This window comes from Aulonocara sp. 'chitande type north' Nkhata Bay, linkage group LG16, assembly GCF_057382095.1.
Source record: "Aulonocara sp. 'chitande type north' Nkhata Bay isolate Kocher_YH1m ecotype deep benthic linkage group LG16, A_spYH_male_GT1.1, whole genome shotgun sequence".
NCBI classification, from domain to species: Eukaryota; Metazoa; Chordata; class Actinopteri; order Cichliformes; family Cichlidae; genus Aulonocara; species Aulonocara sp. 'chitande type north' Nkhata Bay.
This window is the reverse complement of record NC_141359.1, coordinates 22,408,775-22,426,246: the sequence shown is the minus strand read 5'-3', so window position 1 is coordinate 22,426,246 and position 17,472 is coordinate 22,408,775. Positions and strand designations below refer to the sequence as shown.

At 35.7% G+C, this 17,472-nt stretch overlaps 1 protein-coding gene across 6 annotated transcripts in view; it reads right to left on the bottom strand.

Annotated features, from left to right (window-relative positions):
* LOC147311495 (uncharacterized) overlaps window positions 1-17,244 on the bottom strand; it is a 30,073-nt gene extending 12,829 nt beyond the window's left edge. For 2 of the 6 annotated variants that reach the window (XM_086266434.1, XM_086266433.1), the window contains exons 1-12: window positions 16,937-17,241; window positions 15,077-15,367; window positions 11,741-12,004; window positions 11,168-11,266; window positions 10,772-10,810; window positions 10,155-10,310; window positions 7,425-7,463; window positions 7,220-7,312; window positions 6,903-7,073; window positions 5,066-5,272; window positions 2,856-3,020; window positions 2,036-2,242 (exon numbers count right to left, since the gene is read on the bottom strand). In XM_086266434.1, the coding sequence (XP_086122560.1) occupies window positions 2,036-2,242; window positions 2,856-3,020; window positions 5,066-5,272; window positions 6,903-7,073; window positions 7,220-7,312; window positions 7,425-7,463; window positions 10,155-10,310; window positions 10,772-10,810; window positions 11,168-11,266; window positions 11,741-12,004; window positions 15,077-15,367; window positions 16,937-16,985 (1,780 nt within the window). In that variant the 5' untranslated portion in view covers window positions 16,986-17,241. Of the gene's footprint in view, window positions 1-2,035; window positions 2,243-2,855; window positions 3,021-5,065; window positions 5,273-6,902; window positions 7,074-7,219; window positions 7,313-7,424; window positions 7,464-10,154; window positions 10,311-10,771; window positions 10,811-11,167; window positions 11,267-11,740; window positions 12,005-15,076; window positions 15,368-16,936 lie in introns of all 6 variants that reach the window. The other 4 variants (XM_086266432.1, XM_086266435.1, XM_086266437.1 and 1 more) reach the window with 4 other exon arrangements.
* Between the last annotated feature and the right edge of the window lie 228 nt (window positions 17,245-17,472).

Sequence of the window (17,472 nt, the reverse complement as noted above, 5' to 3'; positions counted from 1 at the left end):
AAAAAGGAAAAATATTGCTTCAGCAAGAAGCTGCCTTGGGAGTTAGTAGGTGGTAGTGCTGCTAAGTTAGTTTGGTTAATGACGTTTTAGGTTAATGTATGCATGCTCACAATGTTTAATCTTTTCCATGTTCACTATTATAACTTTTCATCTGCTAATTAGGACCAAACTTGAAGCTTAGGTTGCTGGTGATGAAAAGCTTGTTTCTTGACGTACTTTAAAAATATAGTTTAGACATGAAGCCACAAGTTTATACAAAATTCCAGCAGTCACCAAATGCTAGAAGGAAACTATCAACATTAAAGAAATGAAACCAGTAAGTGCCAAAAATGCAGTACGTTACACTGCTGCAGTACTTTAGGGTGACTCCATGAACAACTCAATCCCCACAGATCAGTGTTACATTTAACACTTTAACTATGATTTAGATTTAGTGTGATTTAGGCATTTCAGTTATTTCTGTTTTAGTCTATTTTTAGTTGACTGAAAATCTAAAGATTCACTTGACTAAAATATATAGTTTAAAGGTTTGTTTTGTTTTTACCCGTTTTTGAACTGTGACAAATGTGTCCTTTGTTTATTGCATTTTCATGAGAAACAAGAAACATGGGAGCTAGTTGTGCTGTACCATTTGCCAGGGGCAGATCAAATGCTGATCATTCTAACTGCATTACTTCTAAACTGGTCCCACCTTTCTACACAACTTAATTAGTTCTCATTGGACCACGTTTCTACAGATCTTTTTTGTCATTGACAAAAAATGTCAGTATCATTATCATCATTTTATTTCCCATGCATTCAGTTTTATTTAGTTAACATCTTGTTTTTGTCAGAAAATCAAAGGTGGCTGATAAAAATAAAATGACAATGATTTATTTACAAAATTAACATCTGCACAGGCCCTGATAATAAAGTGGTGACCGTCTTTATAGCTACTGGTTAAAATTTTATGAAGCTTAAAGTCATACATCATTTGATGTGAGGTCACTTTACATGATAGGTAGGTGCTACCAGGCCTCGTCTCTTGAACTTGTTTGTGGTGTTGACGGCTTTTGGAGCATTTTGGTAAATGACTTGTTTGTGGTAACTACACAACCGGATCATCAGCGGTCTCAGCTCTAGTTTTTGTGTGTGTTCTAACATTTTACACTTTATTTAGGACCAAATAGCAAACATGTGACAGGCAAAGTGTACATGTATGAATATATATAGGACCATGCTTCAAAATATCAACCACATAATTTATTGTCTTAATATGTCATGACATATTAAGACAATAAATTGTCATAACATGGTGACAGGCCCAGCCATTAAACCACTTGTCAGTCAACTGTCTAATTACTTTTGAACCTCTGAAAATGGAGGTGTATGTTTTAAAAAACTTACTGAAATTCTTAAACAGTAATGCAATATATTTATCCAACCCTTTAAATTAAAGCTGGATGTTTGCATTTAAATCACATCTTGATTGTTTGACTTAACTTTCACTGTGGTGATATGCAGAGGAAAAAATTGCAAAATAATATTTCATGGGCCCAAAAAATAAACTTATGCACCTGAGTGTTTCTTCATACTATTTACTGATTTAAGACAAATACTGTCTGATGCCATCTTCTAAAATGTACATTTTTCTTTACTCTGTTCAATCCTATTAAAGAGCTAATTTTATATTCTCTATGCTTCACTGGATTTAATGTCAAAAAATGTATGTTTGTCTGCCTCTAATATGTTGTCTGTCTGTCTGGATCTTTGCCTATTCTGTCCTGATCTTTTGTATGAGGGACTGTATGTATAATATCAGAGGAGTATTGAAAGGTACTGGTGTTGAATAGTTTTGACATTATGGCGCTCCAAGACTACAGACTATATAAAGGCAGTTTCACTTATCTCTTTCTTCCTGGACACCTACACCATCTTATTCACTGTTTTCTTTAGATACATGTTTGCTCATTATTTTCATGAAGTCTTTTTCAAAGTGCGACTCTTTCTGTACCAGAAAAACAAAAAAAGCAATTTATAGCTGTTGTTTCTGCACCTGTTTGATCAGGAACGGTCGGTGGATCTTCCTTCTTTGTCTTGTCATCTGATTCCTTTTCTTTTTCTTTTTCTTCTGTGACCTGTTCTGAGCTGACATCTTCCCCAACAACAGGTGGCTTGTTGATCGAAGATGAACTTGGCTGGTTAGCTGAAGAACCATTTTCAGTAGAACCCTTTGGTTCCTCATCTTCCTGTTGCTCTGATCCTGAAACAAACGGGGGAAAAAAGTTTAAAAAATCCACTAGTCTGCTAAAAGATGGTAGTAGGGTTAAATAGTTTGGAGGGAAACTTGGTTTATTCTAAACCAGTCTTTCTCCAGTGAGGTGTAAAAATGGGTCAGGAAAACGAAGAAGCCATTTCCCAATAAATATATTAAAATAAACCAAGTAAAGTAATTTTTAAAGACATGTTTTCCTTCTAAACTAGGAAATGTTATTGTAATCATCAAAGGATGACGACTGGTTCAAAGAGTAACAAAATCTTTTCAATGCTGGTTTTCAAATTCTTTTTTAGATAACAAAAAGACATTTTCCACTGTCACCCAAATTATATACAATGCTCCAGACGTCATGATGATGTAGATGTTAATTAATATTAATAAGAATTCTATAATAATATAATCTTTGGTAAAATGAAGAGTAACAAAAAGATTTCTGTATTGTTTTTTTCACATTTCTTCCTGACAATTAAAGCTCTTCCAACGTCATCCAAAATATCTATGTGTGAATTTAAAAGGACAAAAATATGTTATATGGATAAAAGGTAAAAAAATTTCCTGTGACTATTCTGAATCTAGCTTTCATGGTATACTTTCAAACCTGGATTTTTAGGAGCAGTGGATGATTGCAGACCAGATTCTGTGGCCCCACTGTGTTCTTCTTCTCTGGCTGGATTTATATTAGCTTGTCCTTTTCTGATTTTAAAAGACTTTACAGGCACAACAGGCTTAACTTTTTTGGGCTCATCTTTGTTGTTTTCCACACCTGAGACAGAAAAAGGAAAAATATTGCTTCAGCAAGAAGCTGCCTTGGGAGTTAGTAGGTGGTAGTGCTGCTAAGTTAGTTTGGTTAATGACGTTTTAGGTTAATGTATGCATGCTCACAATGTTTAATCTTTTCCATGTTCACTATTATAACTTTTCATCTGCTAATTAGGACCAAACTTGAAGCTTAGGTTGCTGGTGATGAAAAGCTTGTTTCTTGACGTACTTTAAAAATATAGTTTAGACATGAAGCCACAAGTTTATACAAAATTCCAGCAGTCACCAAATGCTAGAAGGAAACTATCAACATTAAAGAAATGAAACCAGTAAGTGCCAAAAATGCAGTACGTTACACTGCTGCAGTACTTTAGGGTGACTCCATGAACAACTCAATCCCCACAGATCAGTGTTACATTTAACACTTTAACTATGATTTAGTTTTAGTGTGATTTAGGCATTTCAGTTATTTCTGTTTTAGTCTATTTTTAGTTGACTGAAAATCTAAAGATTCACTTGACTAAAATATATAGTTTAAAGGTTTGTTTTGTTTTTACCCGTTTTTGAACTGTGACAAATGTGTCCTTTGTTTATTGCATTTTCATGAGAAACAAGAAACATGGGAGCTAGTTGTGCTGTACCATTTGCCAGGGGCAGATCAAATGCTGATCATTCTAACTGCATTACTTCTAAACTGGTCCCACCTTTCTACACAACTTAATTAGTTCTCATTGGACCACGTTTCTACAGATCTTTTTTGTCATTGACAAAAAATGTCAGTATCATTATCATCATTTTATTTCCCATGCATTCAGTTTTATTTAGTTAACATCTTGTTTTTGTCAGAAAATCAAAGGTGGCTGATAAAAATAAAATGACAATGATTTATTTACAAAATTAACATCTGCACAGACCCTGATAATAAAGTGGTGACCGTCTTTATAGCTACTGGTTAAAATTTTATGAAGCTTAAAGTCATACATCATTTGATGTGAGGTCACTTTACATGATAGGTAGGTGCTACCAGGCCTCGTCTCTTGAACTTGTTTGTGGTGTTGACGGCTTTTGGAGCATTTTGGTAAATGACTTGTTTGTGGTAACTACACAACCGGATCATCAGCGGTCTCAGCTCTAGTTTTTGTGTGTGTTCTAACATTTTACACTTTATTTAGGACCAAATAGCAAACATGTGACAGGCAAAGTGTACATGTATGAATATATATAGGACCATGCTTCAAAATATCAACCACATAATTTATTGTCTTAATATGTCATGACATATTAAGACAATAAATTGTCATAACATGGTGACAGGCCCAGCCATTAAACCACTTGTCAGTCAACTGTCTAATTACTTTTGAACCTCTGAAAATGGAGGTGTATGTTTTAAAAAACTTACTGAAATTCTTAAACAGTAATGCAATATATTTATCCAACCCTTTAAATTAAAGCTGGATGTTTGCATTTAAATCACATCTTGATTGTTTGACTTAACTTTCACTGTGGTGATATGCAGAGGAAAAAATTGCAAAATAATATTTCATGGGCCCAAAAAATAAACTTATGCACCTGAGTGTTTCTTCATACTATTTACTGATTTAAGACAAATACTGTCTGATGCCATCTTCTAAAATGTACATTTTTCTTTACTCTGTTCAATCCTATTAAAGAGCTAATTTTATATTCTCTATGCTTCACTGGATTTAATGTCAAAAAATGTATGTTTGTCTGCCTCTAATATGTTGTCTGTCTGTCTGGATCTTTGCCTATTCTGTCCTGATCTTTTGTATGAGGGACTGTATGTATAATATCAGAGGAGTATTGAAAGGTACTGGTGTTGAATAGTTTTGACATTATGGCGCTCCAAGACTACAGACTATATAAAGGCAGTTTCACTTATCTCTTTCTTCCTGGACACCTACACCATCTTATTCACTGTTTTCTTTAGATACATGTTTGCTCATTATTTTCATGAAGTCTTTTTCAAAGTGCGACTCTTTCTGTACCAGAAAAACAAAAAAAAGCAGTTTATAGCTGTTGTTTCTGCACCTGTTTGATCAGGAACGGTCGGTGGATCTTCCTTCTTTGTCTTGTCATCTGATTCCTTTTCTTTTTCTTTTTCTTCTGTGACCTGTTCTGAGCTGACATCTTCCCCAACAACAGGTGGCTTGTTGATCGAAGATGAACTTGGCTGGTTAGCTGAAGAACCATTTTCAGTAGAACCCTTTGGTTCCTCATCTTCCTGTTGCTCTGATCCTGAAACAAACGGGGGGGAAAAGTTTAAAAAATCCACTAGTCTGCTAAAAGATGGTAGTAGGGTTAAATAGTTTGGAGGGAAACTTGGTTTATTCTAAACCAGTCTTTCTCCAGTGAGGTGTAAAGATGGGTCAGGAAAACGAAGAAGCCATTTCCCAATAAATATATTAAAATAAACCAAGTAAAGTAATTTTTAAAGACATGTTTTCCTTCTAAACTAGGAAATGTTATTGTAATCATCAAAGGATGACGACTGGTTCAAAGAGTAACAAAATCTTTTCAATGCTGGTTTTCAAATTCTTTTTTAGATAACAAAAAGACATTTTCCACTGTCACCCAAATTATATACAATGCTCCAGACGTCATGATGATGTAGATGTTAATTAATATTAATAAGAATTCTATAATAATATAATCTTTGGTAAAATGAAGAGTAACAAAAAGATTTCTGTATTGTTTTTTTCACATTTCTTCCTGACAATTAAAGCTCTTCCAACGTCATCCAAAATATCTATGTGTGAATTTAAAAGGACAAAAATATGTTATATGGATAAAAGGTAAAAAAAATTCCTGTGACTATTCTGAATCTAGCTTTCATGGTATACTTTCAAACCTTTCAAACAAGAAACATGGGAGCTAGTTGTGCTGTACCATTTGCCAGGGGCAGATCAAATGCTGATCATTCTAACTGCATTACTTCTAAACTGGTCCCACCTTTCTACACAACTTAATTAGTTCTCATTGGACCACGTTTCTACAGATCTTTTTTGTCATTGACAAAAAATGTCAGTATCATTATCATCATTTTATTTCCCATGCATTCAGTTTTATTTAGTTAACATCTTGTTTTTGTCAGAAAATCAAAGGTGGCTGATAAAAATAAATGTGTTGTAAATGGCCTGATTCTTATAAAGCGCTTTTCTACTCTCCCGGAGTACTCAAAGCGCTCTATACAACATGCCTCATTCACCCATTCACACAAGCGCAACTAATAAACATTCACACACATTCACACTCTGATGAATGCATCGGAGGGCAATTTGGGGTTAATATCTTGCCCAAGGATATTGCAGACTGGGTAAGCCAGGAATCAAACCACCAACCTTCCAATCAGTAGCTGATCTGCTCTGCCACCTGAGCCACAGCCACCCCATTTGTAAACCACTGATTTGTAAACACGCAAATCAGTCCATGCATGATTACATTGCCCCACCCATCAAAAGTCTGCGCATGCGCCAAACTATCGCCCATCTGCAATTGTTGGACTGATGATTGCCGGTTGGAAAGGTTTTACATATCGCCCAACCTTAGTTATTACTACTGTCTTTATGCATGCTCAATCATCAAGGTATGCAAAACCCAAAAAGTTCATGTGGACGCAGCATTTTCAGTGGGAGAAATGTTTTGTCACTCATCCAAGTGACTTCTTCAGTCTCAGCTGACTGCAGGTTTTCCCAATCTTAAACAGTACATTTCTTCAATAGCTGAACTGAATAGAATTGTTCATTCAGTGGGCTGGTTTCAGTTGTCTCCAACTGAAAACACTACGTCCAGATGAATAAAATAAACCTATTGGGTTATTACCACTGTTTCTGCACTCAGAAATGGTGAACAACACTCTTTTTTTCACCTGAGCCAATTGATTGATTTTCTTTCTTTATTCCAGGGGCCTGTTGTGAGTTGACATCTTCCGCAGCAACAGGTGCCTCGTCGTTCAAAGGAGAATTTGGCTGGACTGCAGATGGCCAAATACCATTTTCAAGTGAAACCGATGTTTGCTCATCTACCCTTTTCTCTGACTCTGGAAGAAACAGTAAAAAGAGCTTTGGACTAAACCAATCTTTAAAATTTGTCAAGAAAGTCAAGAAGCCATTTCCCAAGAAAACAACGGTGTGACTCTTTTTGTAGCAGGAAAAAAAAAGTAGTTTATTGTTGTTGATTCTGCACCTGTCTGTTTAGAAATGGTGTTTGTCATGTCATCTGATTTACTGTCTTCTTTTTTCCTATTCTCTTCCACTTCATTTTCTATAGAGACTGGATCTGAGATGGCAGAGAGAGAGAGAGATAATAAAACAAGTTATTTTCCCCAAAAAGTTGGTTATTATATTTCACTGGTTCAATCAATTAGCATGAGTGGAAAAACAACAATTACCTATCTGTCCTTGTTCAATGTTTTGAACCATCTTCTTCACTGTAAGGAATGATTTACAAACAGAAAAAAATGAATCTACTGCAATATCATACCACTGATCAGTGATTATAAATAACAAAAACATTTTTGAAAAAAATAATCTTGAAAACCTCTCATCTTGTGTGGCTTTCACCATTAGGAGCCATTTAGATGGCTTAAAGCAGTGGTTCCCAAACTTTTTTGCTAGGCCCCCCTTTGTTTTACAAGAAAAATGTCCCGTCCCCCCCCCCCCCCCCCCCCTCAAGTGACGAGGACAACGATGTGACCGTTTCAGGAGATGATGAAATCTTTCTTAACACCCTGATAGCTTGCTGAAGAACTCGAGTTTCTTCTCCCCCCTCCATGCTGTCAGACACTTCAAAGTGACCTGTGCGTGCTTCTCAGCCAATCACAGCGGTACAGACACCCAGCCTTCCGTTTCCATTAAACTCCTTCCGTTTCCACTATACTCTTTCATTCACATACATTATTCTCTTGCATACATATTTTCTTAAGACATGTATGCATTCTCTTCTTACATACACATATTATTTGTGAGATTAAATGCATATTGAATGCATGTAAATGAGAGAAAAATGTAGGAATGCATAAATGAAAATGCATGTATGTTAGAGTGACAATTTGTAAATATGTACATTAAAATACATGTATAAGAGAGCACAATATTGCAATGTGTGTGCTAAATATGTGTAAACATGAGAATAAAAATATCTAAATATAAAAATTAAACCAAAACTATGTGAGAGTGAAAGAATGAATTTTGGCTTGTATGGCCCCTCATAGCAGGTATTACACGCTTACATACATACACGCAGTTACTGTCCCTCCATTTAGAAAGGCAGAGGCGTCACGGTGTAATTATTTTACGTGTAGTTGTTTTTTTACTGTGTACTAATATTCAACATTGCTATCAATACATTTTTCAAAAAAAATGCCTCTCTGTGCAAAATGGGTTTAAAAACATAAACAGCTGTGGGATACTGTTTGTCTCTGATTTAGACAGGGGGAACAAATCGTGGCAGGATCAGCCTGATGTTATTTGTATCCCACTGTAACTTTACTGTATAAAGAGCTAACATCTCCAAAATGTCAGGAGTAGTTAGTCATTACAACAAGTGTTTGTGAACTAAAAATCAAGGATGTGGAATACTGTTTGTCCTTGATTTGAACAGTCCAGCACGTGCTCCTGACGAAGGGAAAACAAATTCTGCAGGGGAGACCTACCTCGGCACTTGTGCAGGTGAAACCAAAGGGAAGATATGCTTCACCATATTTTCTAGTCTTTGGCTTAGAATGAAGTTGGTTTGGAAACGTATGCAGCGATGCTTCATCTCCTGCTTTGCGTTTGTGTGGGCGCCCCGTGCTAGCAGTGTCCAAGCGTTGTTTTTTTCCCCCCCTTTTCATACCGCGCCCCCCCCTGCAATGGCTCTGCGACCCCCCTTAGGGGGCGGGCCCCAAACTTTGGGAAGGTCTGGCTTAGAGCAACTAATAAAACTTGAGATTTTATTAAATTATTAAGCAATGGCTGGCTAGGTTACCATTAGCTGTACTCCAGGTGCATCAGCTGCATTTTTAGTAAGTGTTACACTTACACTTTAGTAAGTGTCTTCTTGTAGCTGTTTTGGGGGGGTTTTTCAGAATATTTCCATATAACTGTGACCTGCTTTGTTTATTATAGGGAGAGACAGTGAAAAGAAAAGGTACACAAGGTAATGTTATGTGTCAGCTTATACATATTATACTAATCTAGATATGTCTTTTACACAGAAGGTCAGTCTTGAGAAATCAATGCAAATAAATGTCTGCAACAGTAAATCAGCTACGTATTTATAGGACCACCTTGTGTCTTCCTTTTATATTTTATTTTCCCTTGCTGTAAGAGCTCTGTAACACCGAAATTTCTTATCTGTGGGATAATAAAGGTTTATTCTATTCTATTCTATTTGGTCCATGCCACCTATCCACCAGCAATGAATGACTTAAGTTAATTAAATTAAAAATTAAGTCCAGCCAACACAAGGGGAAAACTAATCCTTGTCAACTGTATCTGCTAGGAAAATGCTAAAAGATGTTTAAAAACTGTAGTGTGGTGAGCTTCAGTGCAGCACCTAACCCAAAATTATGTATTTAATAAGGTGACAAACTGAAAAACTGAGCTTAGCAGGGGAGAAAAGTGGACACATGTGAACTGAGACATCAGCAGCACGATTGGAAAAACTGCAGAAACCTTCTAAGCAATTTACTAAGACAATTTACTAAGCTGAAGAATTTTGATAGTGTGTAACTGGTAAAGTTTTTTTTTCAAGTACTAGTTTGGTACATATGCTGTTTTCTAAAAAGTATGGAAATTAATCACTAATAACGAGTAAGTCCTAGTCATGACCATACACATAAAGATATCTGTTGAAGTTTTATTTTTGATACTACTTCTAATCTTACTATTTTTAATCAATGTATTTCTGCACAAAAATATTTTTTCTAACAAACTGTCTGCATCTTCTGTCTTTTAATCCCTCAGCTGAAGCAAAGAATAGATTACATGAACCAGAAACACAACACACACACACATACACACAGAGAGAGTGAGATACACTTTTCTGGCTATTACGCTTCTTCACTGAAGCTAAAATAGGCGTATAAAACACTCCAAATCAGAGAACTGGAAAAACATTGAGCTACTTTTACTTTTACCTTTTCCAGTGTGTCGGTCCAACTTCTTGTGTTTTTCATCTTTGTGATCAGAATTGCTATTCTTCAAAGTTTCTTCCGAATGGTGAAGCTGTTGGGAAGAGGGCCTTGTTTCTCTTCTATGAAGAAGAGGGACTGATGGTTGATAAGATTCATGATCTGAAATAGATGGAAATACAAAAAAAGTAACTTATTTAAAAGAAAAAATTAAAAGAAAAAATAATTTTCTTCCCAGGTAACCTCTTCATTGTTTATCTCAACAAAGTCGAAATAATCAGCTGATTATCCCCATTGGTCTAGTTATAGACCATTTATCATTTCTTCATTATTTAGGATTTTTTTTTTTAAAGATTGCTCATTTAACCTTCTTTTTTGCTGAGTTAGTTCATACATGAAAAATGTATGGTATTAATAAATTCCTCTAAAATCATTGATAATAGGTGATATTGAAATGACAACAGGTTTTAGGCCTTTGTCTGTTTGTTGTTCAGAACACCGCTGCACAACACTGCATAATTGTCTCTCATCACTGAATTGTAAAAGTAATCATTAAATTAATGATGTCAAAAATATTTGTCACTAACAAAACAAAACACACAAGATTAGACATTTTTCCTTACCACTATGTGGCTGTTCCGCAGCGGTTTTCTCCTTTTTTGCTGGAATCAAGAAAAAGGAGAAATAATAATAAATACGGAATGTGATTTCTTTCTTAAGTTACACTATGAAGGTTAAAGTCACTTAAACACAGAGGTTTTCAACAATACTCCACATAAATACATTTACAAATATCCAATTAGTATTTAGATCGCCAAATAAAAAAAACATCAGTCCAGTAGAATGTATTATACTATCAAGTCAAGTCTGTTAACCTTATGTTACATACAGGATATACAGTTTCTCTGAATCTACCATATATCCTGTGTATCACTTGGTTTGTCATGATAAGTTAGTATTTTTGGACCCATTTCTCTCAAGAGGTTTTCATTTCTTAAACTGTTGTTGTTTTATTGTACCTTTATGCTTTACTGCACAGAACACTGCACCCAAAACACACAAGAGTAGTGCTATCATGCCAATAATCAGTCCAGTAATGAGTCCAGCTGAGGCTCCAACTGCACAGAAACACAGAAATCCAAATAGAACAACTTCCATAACAGTCAAACACATTTCCAATGCAGTTATATTTCAATAAAACCAGAGGTTTTAGACAACATGAACACTGCAGTCTCCCTTATCAATGACCAAATGGATATGTATATAAATTTTTAAACATGCAATTAATAAAATATCTTTTTTTCCACTAATATAATTGATAACACAGTAGGTTGTGCCCTCTGCACATCATTGTCCAGGTATATTGTTATTTTTATTACAGTAAAGTTAACAGAAAACTGCATTCTTTGAGATTAAAGTCACTGTTATTATCAGTGCAGTAGTTTAGGTGTTGTTTCCCAATTAAACCAGTGGCCTTTGGTGGGATAAGCCCTAGAAGGGTCGTAACACACTGATAAAAGCAGTTTGTATCAAATGGTTTCTGAAAATGCTCAATTCAATCCATTAATTACAGCTAATTAGTAAAATCTTACCAGGGTAGCAATCCTTTGCAGTGAATGTAGCTATTTCTTTGGACAATTGGTTGCTTGCAGTACAGCTGTATACTTTATCATCATGTTCTGTCCCTAGAGGTATCGATAATATCTGGCCAGGTTGAATTTTTCCAGGTTGGCTCCACTCGTAGTTTAAGGATTGTGATGAGTGTGCAGAGCACTTCAGTGTGGCTTCACTTCCAGATTTGTCAGAGCTGCTGCCATCGCTCATGTTACAGGTTATGGTGGGCTTGGTTACTCTGTCTATATACATACACAAATACAAAAAAGCTAATCTGAAATTAAAATACATAAAAAGTAAATCTTCTGACAATATATATTGCATAGACTTGCAAATGTATTCATGAATTAATACAATCATCTGGTGTATCCAAGTGTGAAAAAGGCTAAATCATTTCAAGCTGATGCTTGTTTAATAATTTACTGGCCCTGAGTTTGAGATATAAACTCACCAGCTTCTGGTTTGAGGCTGAGGAAGCTAAGGCTGGACTGACAACAACACATTTGGTTTGAAAATGCATAATAGCAGCTTGTATATGACACTAGAGCAGGGCGATATGGCCAAAAATATTTATCACGATATATATTTGAAAATTTGCGATAATGATATAACCGACGATATAATTGATGCGAGACAAAATACAACTCCACAACATTACTAGCGCAAAAAGACAACCTTCCATTTATTTTCACTTAAACAAGAAGCTGGTTTTTATGTACATTAAAGCTTTATAAAAATGTAACAGTGCAAATGCAAATTCCTTGCTGAAAGTTTAACCAAAAGGCATTTCCAGTAGAAATGGGCTGACATATCCTGAGCATAACCATGTATAATATCCACTGAAGTTAAAAATAGGTGCTTTGCAACATTAAACTGCAGTGTGCAGTATGCATTTTTCGGACCATAAGGTGCACGGGATTATAAGGCACATTAAGCGAAACAAAGCAGTCAGATAAATCAAACTTTATTAAACTCATTCTTCTTGCTTCCTCCACTTCTGTACCATTGTTTCATTAATGTTGAATTCTCTGGCAGCTGCTCTATTCCCATGTTGTTGCAGTATATTAATGACTAACCTCGTATTGTGGATGGATTATCTCAGTTGTTCTCCTGACTGAAGTTTGGTCCGTTTACAGCATCCTGCCATGCGATTGCATTTGTCTCTAACCATGAAGAACCTTCACGTTAACTTTTATAAGTGGAAAAGTGTTAGTGTTCGTCCTCCAGCTTCACTGTTTATGTTATGCTAACATAGCTGTGTCGCTAGCGATCACGTAGCACATCATTATATACTAGCTAGCCCAACTTCAGTAACCCTACAAACGTCACTGCTGTTTAGTTTCCTGTCTTCATTTATGTTGGAAGTGATAGCAGAGCTGTACGTTTGATTTTTTTCAGAAATCTCTGTCAGAACATGCAATATCATGCTTAGGTAACTAGCGAAACTAGCGAGCTAACTTCCGCTAGCTTCCTGCTAACTTCTAACTCCGTTAAATGTAATAACTTTTGTTTTCATGGATGCCTGGAAGTTAAACTTTATAGTTACACCTGGTAAAGCAGCAATGCTGATCGTTTTATTAAAGATAAAAGAATTTAGACAGTTTTTAACTCTAAGTGACGCTGCAGTGTTGTTTGACCTGAGTTTAGGACCCAGATTACTCCCAGATTTAAGAGCATCTTAGTCCGACAAATATGACAATAACAACGGCCGCTTGCATGTTCTGCAAAAAAAATGTGCTTTGTTGTGTATCTGACGGACAAACACCAAACCAGTTCCACATCACGGAAGTTGCACCATTTTTACAAACCAATTCTGGTTCATCTGTTTCACTCAACAATCGGCCATGTGCGTATGAAAACAAAGGCACTGCGCATGCGCGTTTTACTCCCATTCTATCGCGATATTTCATTTTCCTATCGTTGCCTAACATTATACCGGTATTACCGTGAACGGTATAATATGGCCCAGCCCTATATGACACTACCTTAATATTAATTAGAATTACAATCCAATGTAGGTTATGTATATACTGTGTTAGGCTGCTTAACAAGTAACTAACTAGCTTTCTAAAGGGCAGAGTCTCTCTGAACCAAATACGAGTAGAATAAAATGCCCGATAAGTGACTAATTAAGAGATAAGCTGTTGTTATCATGATGAGCTGTGGGACGTTTTGGTGGAAGCACCAAGAGCTTTTATCCTTAAGGTACAATGCAACAATAGAAAAAGCATTCATAATCCTTCAGAATAAAAGCATATGTATCATATTTGTTACATTTATCAAAGTCAGAAGCAGAGTCAGAGTTAACTAATTGGTGTTCAGCTGAAAATTTAATGTAGCTATAAATAGAACTAATAATTTGCCAGAATAGGTATAAAAAACAGTTGAATAGTTTAATTAGAAATGTGTGATGTACAATCAGTACAATATAGAATTACCTGTTACTCCACACCACTGATGTTTGTTTTATAAAAGTGACTCGGGTTTTTTCTTTTTTTTTTTAGAAATTATAAAAGAAAAACTTTTTTATCCACAAGTTCAAATGTTAAATAATCTTAAAAACAATAATAATAAAACATATATTCACCAGTGATCTGTTTCATCTGTTCAATGAAAAAACAAAATGCACTGACCTTCTGGAAAGCTTTTTTTTCAGCCTTGTACACATATCAACTACAATTTCATTTCATACTCTGACTGCCTTCACACAAAATTCAATGAAGATTTTAAACCAGATTCCAGTAAAGTAAAATCTCAAGTCTGCAACAAGAGTTCCTCCGGCCTTCCAAGCTGCTACTATGCTTCATTTTAAGTGCTTTAGCTCCTGGGCAGTGTTTGGTTTGGCTGATGTATATATTAATGTGTGTTGGGTGAATGAGACTTAATAGAAAGCATAACAGAAAGCGTAATAAAAAAGCGCTTTTGTTGCTCATATTGAATAGGAAATTGGAAGTACTACTCCAATTGTCATTATGACGTATTTGTTTGGCTATAACATGATTTCATATTTACACTGTTAGACAAACACATGTCCACAGATATGTGAGCAATTTCACTTTAACGCACACTTATAAACCATGATTTTTATTGATCAGTGTTCTGCATTAAATATCAACTGTAATCACAAAGAGATCCAATATTTTGTAGCTGCATAACATGGAGTTTTTCTGTAATAAAAGTACATTTTATGCATGCATTTCAGTCATGTATACAATATTTATTGCAATAGGTTAGAGTTAGTATAGCAACGCACAAGCATATAGAACACGGATGTCATTGTTAGTTATTAAAAAGGTAGTATAAAATGAACTTACCTAGGACCTTCAATTCAAAGTTAAGACGAATAACACCACTTTCCTTTCCCGCATCCAATTCATATTGTCCACTGTCACTGTGTGTCAGTTGGTTGATTTCCAGGTCTGCAGAGCCCCAGTCGAGGGTGACCCTCTTTTGAAATTGACTGTATTCAATTTGCTCTTTGCCATCAAATTGTACCACTTTATTCCCATTGTGTTTCCACAGAATGTCATCAAGGCGGTCTCTGATATCCGTCCTGAAGGTGACTGCCTCACCCACGAGTCCATATTGTGTTGATTGACCAGCAACTAGAAAACAAAAAAGTGAAGAAAGACGCAAAATACAAATAATTTAGACTATTATGAACATCACAGGCATGGTGACAGCTCAGTATCAAGACTTCAGCAATATACACCAACATGCTAGTACAGTGTAATACAATTCTATATGCTTTTATATGATCCATATATAATTGAATCTCATTTTATTAGATGAAATATTTTATTTAATACCTTTCAATGAAAGTGTTTAAGTAGTACTTACTAGAAATATCTGTCAATGCTGAAGTTCAAAAGATAAATTGTTAAAAGAGTTAACAAGATTTTTTTAAAAATATGATTAAAGACAAGTCAGCATGTAAACTTTACAAAGTTTACACGCTGACTTCTAAACATTTTACAGTGAGAGGTAGCTAAAAGAAATGGACATATCTAAAAATCAGATGTAAGGACATGTTATGTTCCATGAGGATTGCGCTACAAATGTAAATGAAACCAGAAAAACCTACCACATGAGAAAATAATGGAAGACCAAAAATATTTTACCTCAGAAATCAGGAATATTAAAAAGACTAACACTGGAATGCTTAATGTCTAATAAAGTCTAATGTTTCTTAAATGAAAAAAATGAGGCTGAATGAGCTTTCATATGTGAGACTGAAAATTAAAATCCTGGTCAAAAACAATACCAAGGACTGATTTAAAGACTGAGCTTCACAGAGAAGCTGTCAGGGCCAAACACAAAAACCTCAGTTTTTTTCAGAATTGAGATGCAGGAAATGTGATGACATCCAAATTGAAATAGCAGTGAAGCATCCATTGGGGTAGGAGAGGTTGTTAAGCTTAACACAGAAGTACAGGTTTGTAAGGAGCTCTCTGAGTATTCTCAATATATCAATCAATCAGCCACTGTAATAAACATAATAAATACTAAGAAGAATCCCTTTCTATTTCTACAGTGATGAATGTATTGGTGTATTTCCACTTAAGAAGGTCAGAAACAGGGGGGGGCAAATTATAGCTACACAAATCACAGTCACTCCACAGACGTCTGTTATCTCTATGCACAAAATGTTTCATACCTGCAGACTAGTCAAGCTTTAAAAAAATTACCTGGGCAGGAATTAAACATTCAAAAAAACATGCAGTAGGAAATAGCAGTCATACCCGAGTCTCGCCTTTCTCAATAAGTTTGGGTCGTGGGCGTTGAAGACTTAATATGGCATAGAATATGAACAAATCAGTGTGCGCATACTAAACGTTAAACGTTTTCTTCGCGTTTAACTGCTCTGCTTTAGTACCAGGCTGCTTTTACAGCTTGCAAGCAGCTGGCCTTTGTGTTAATGTGTTTAACTACACATTAATGTAAGCAACATTCCTGTGAAGCTTTTTTTCCCACGATATAAACTATGTTAAACTGTGAATTACAATAACTTACAGTTTACAAGTTGGTGAGAAAATACTGAGTCTTTGTGGCACACCTTAATCTCTGCCTGGTGTCTTCAGTCGGACCTGTGTGACGAGGTCTGGTCACCTTGTGCACTACACATTCACACAGAAAAGTATATAAACTATCAAGTTCCGGCTATTCAAACTCACCTGCCGACGAGGTAAGGATCCAAACGGCGAGGAAATAACAATAAATCATTTCTAAACCGTCTGAAAAGGCAGTAATGTCGCCTCCGTCCCTTATTTAGAGATACTTTAACTTTCTTCTCACAGCTAAATCAGTCTCTTCTTATCGAACAAGTCTGTGTTGGCCCACAGCCTACCAATCTCTTCACAGCACCTGTATCTAAAACCGAAACCTGCAGTTGGACTGGCTGCGAAGTCCCATAAAAACAACACGCAGGTGCAGAGTACAGGTACAAGCTCCACCCCATCTAAATGTTTCCGGTACCTTGGCGCGACAACGGTGACAATGAAACGCAGGTGGTTTTCAGGGCCCGTTAAAGAAGAACCAGGAAATAAATACGGCCAATAGTTCGTCTTTAAAAATATATGTCTTTGACTGTTTTCGTGTCTTAACAGTCGCATTGTTTTGACTTTCACAAAAAGTGTGGAACTCTTAATAACGACATGAGTACTTTTCACCACTTGATGGCAGCACTCACAAGGAAATGGATTACAGGTTC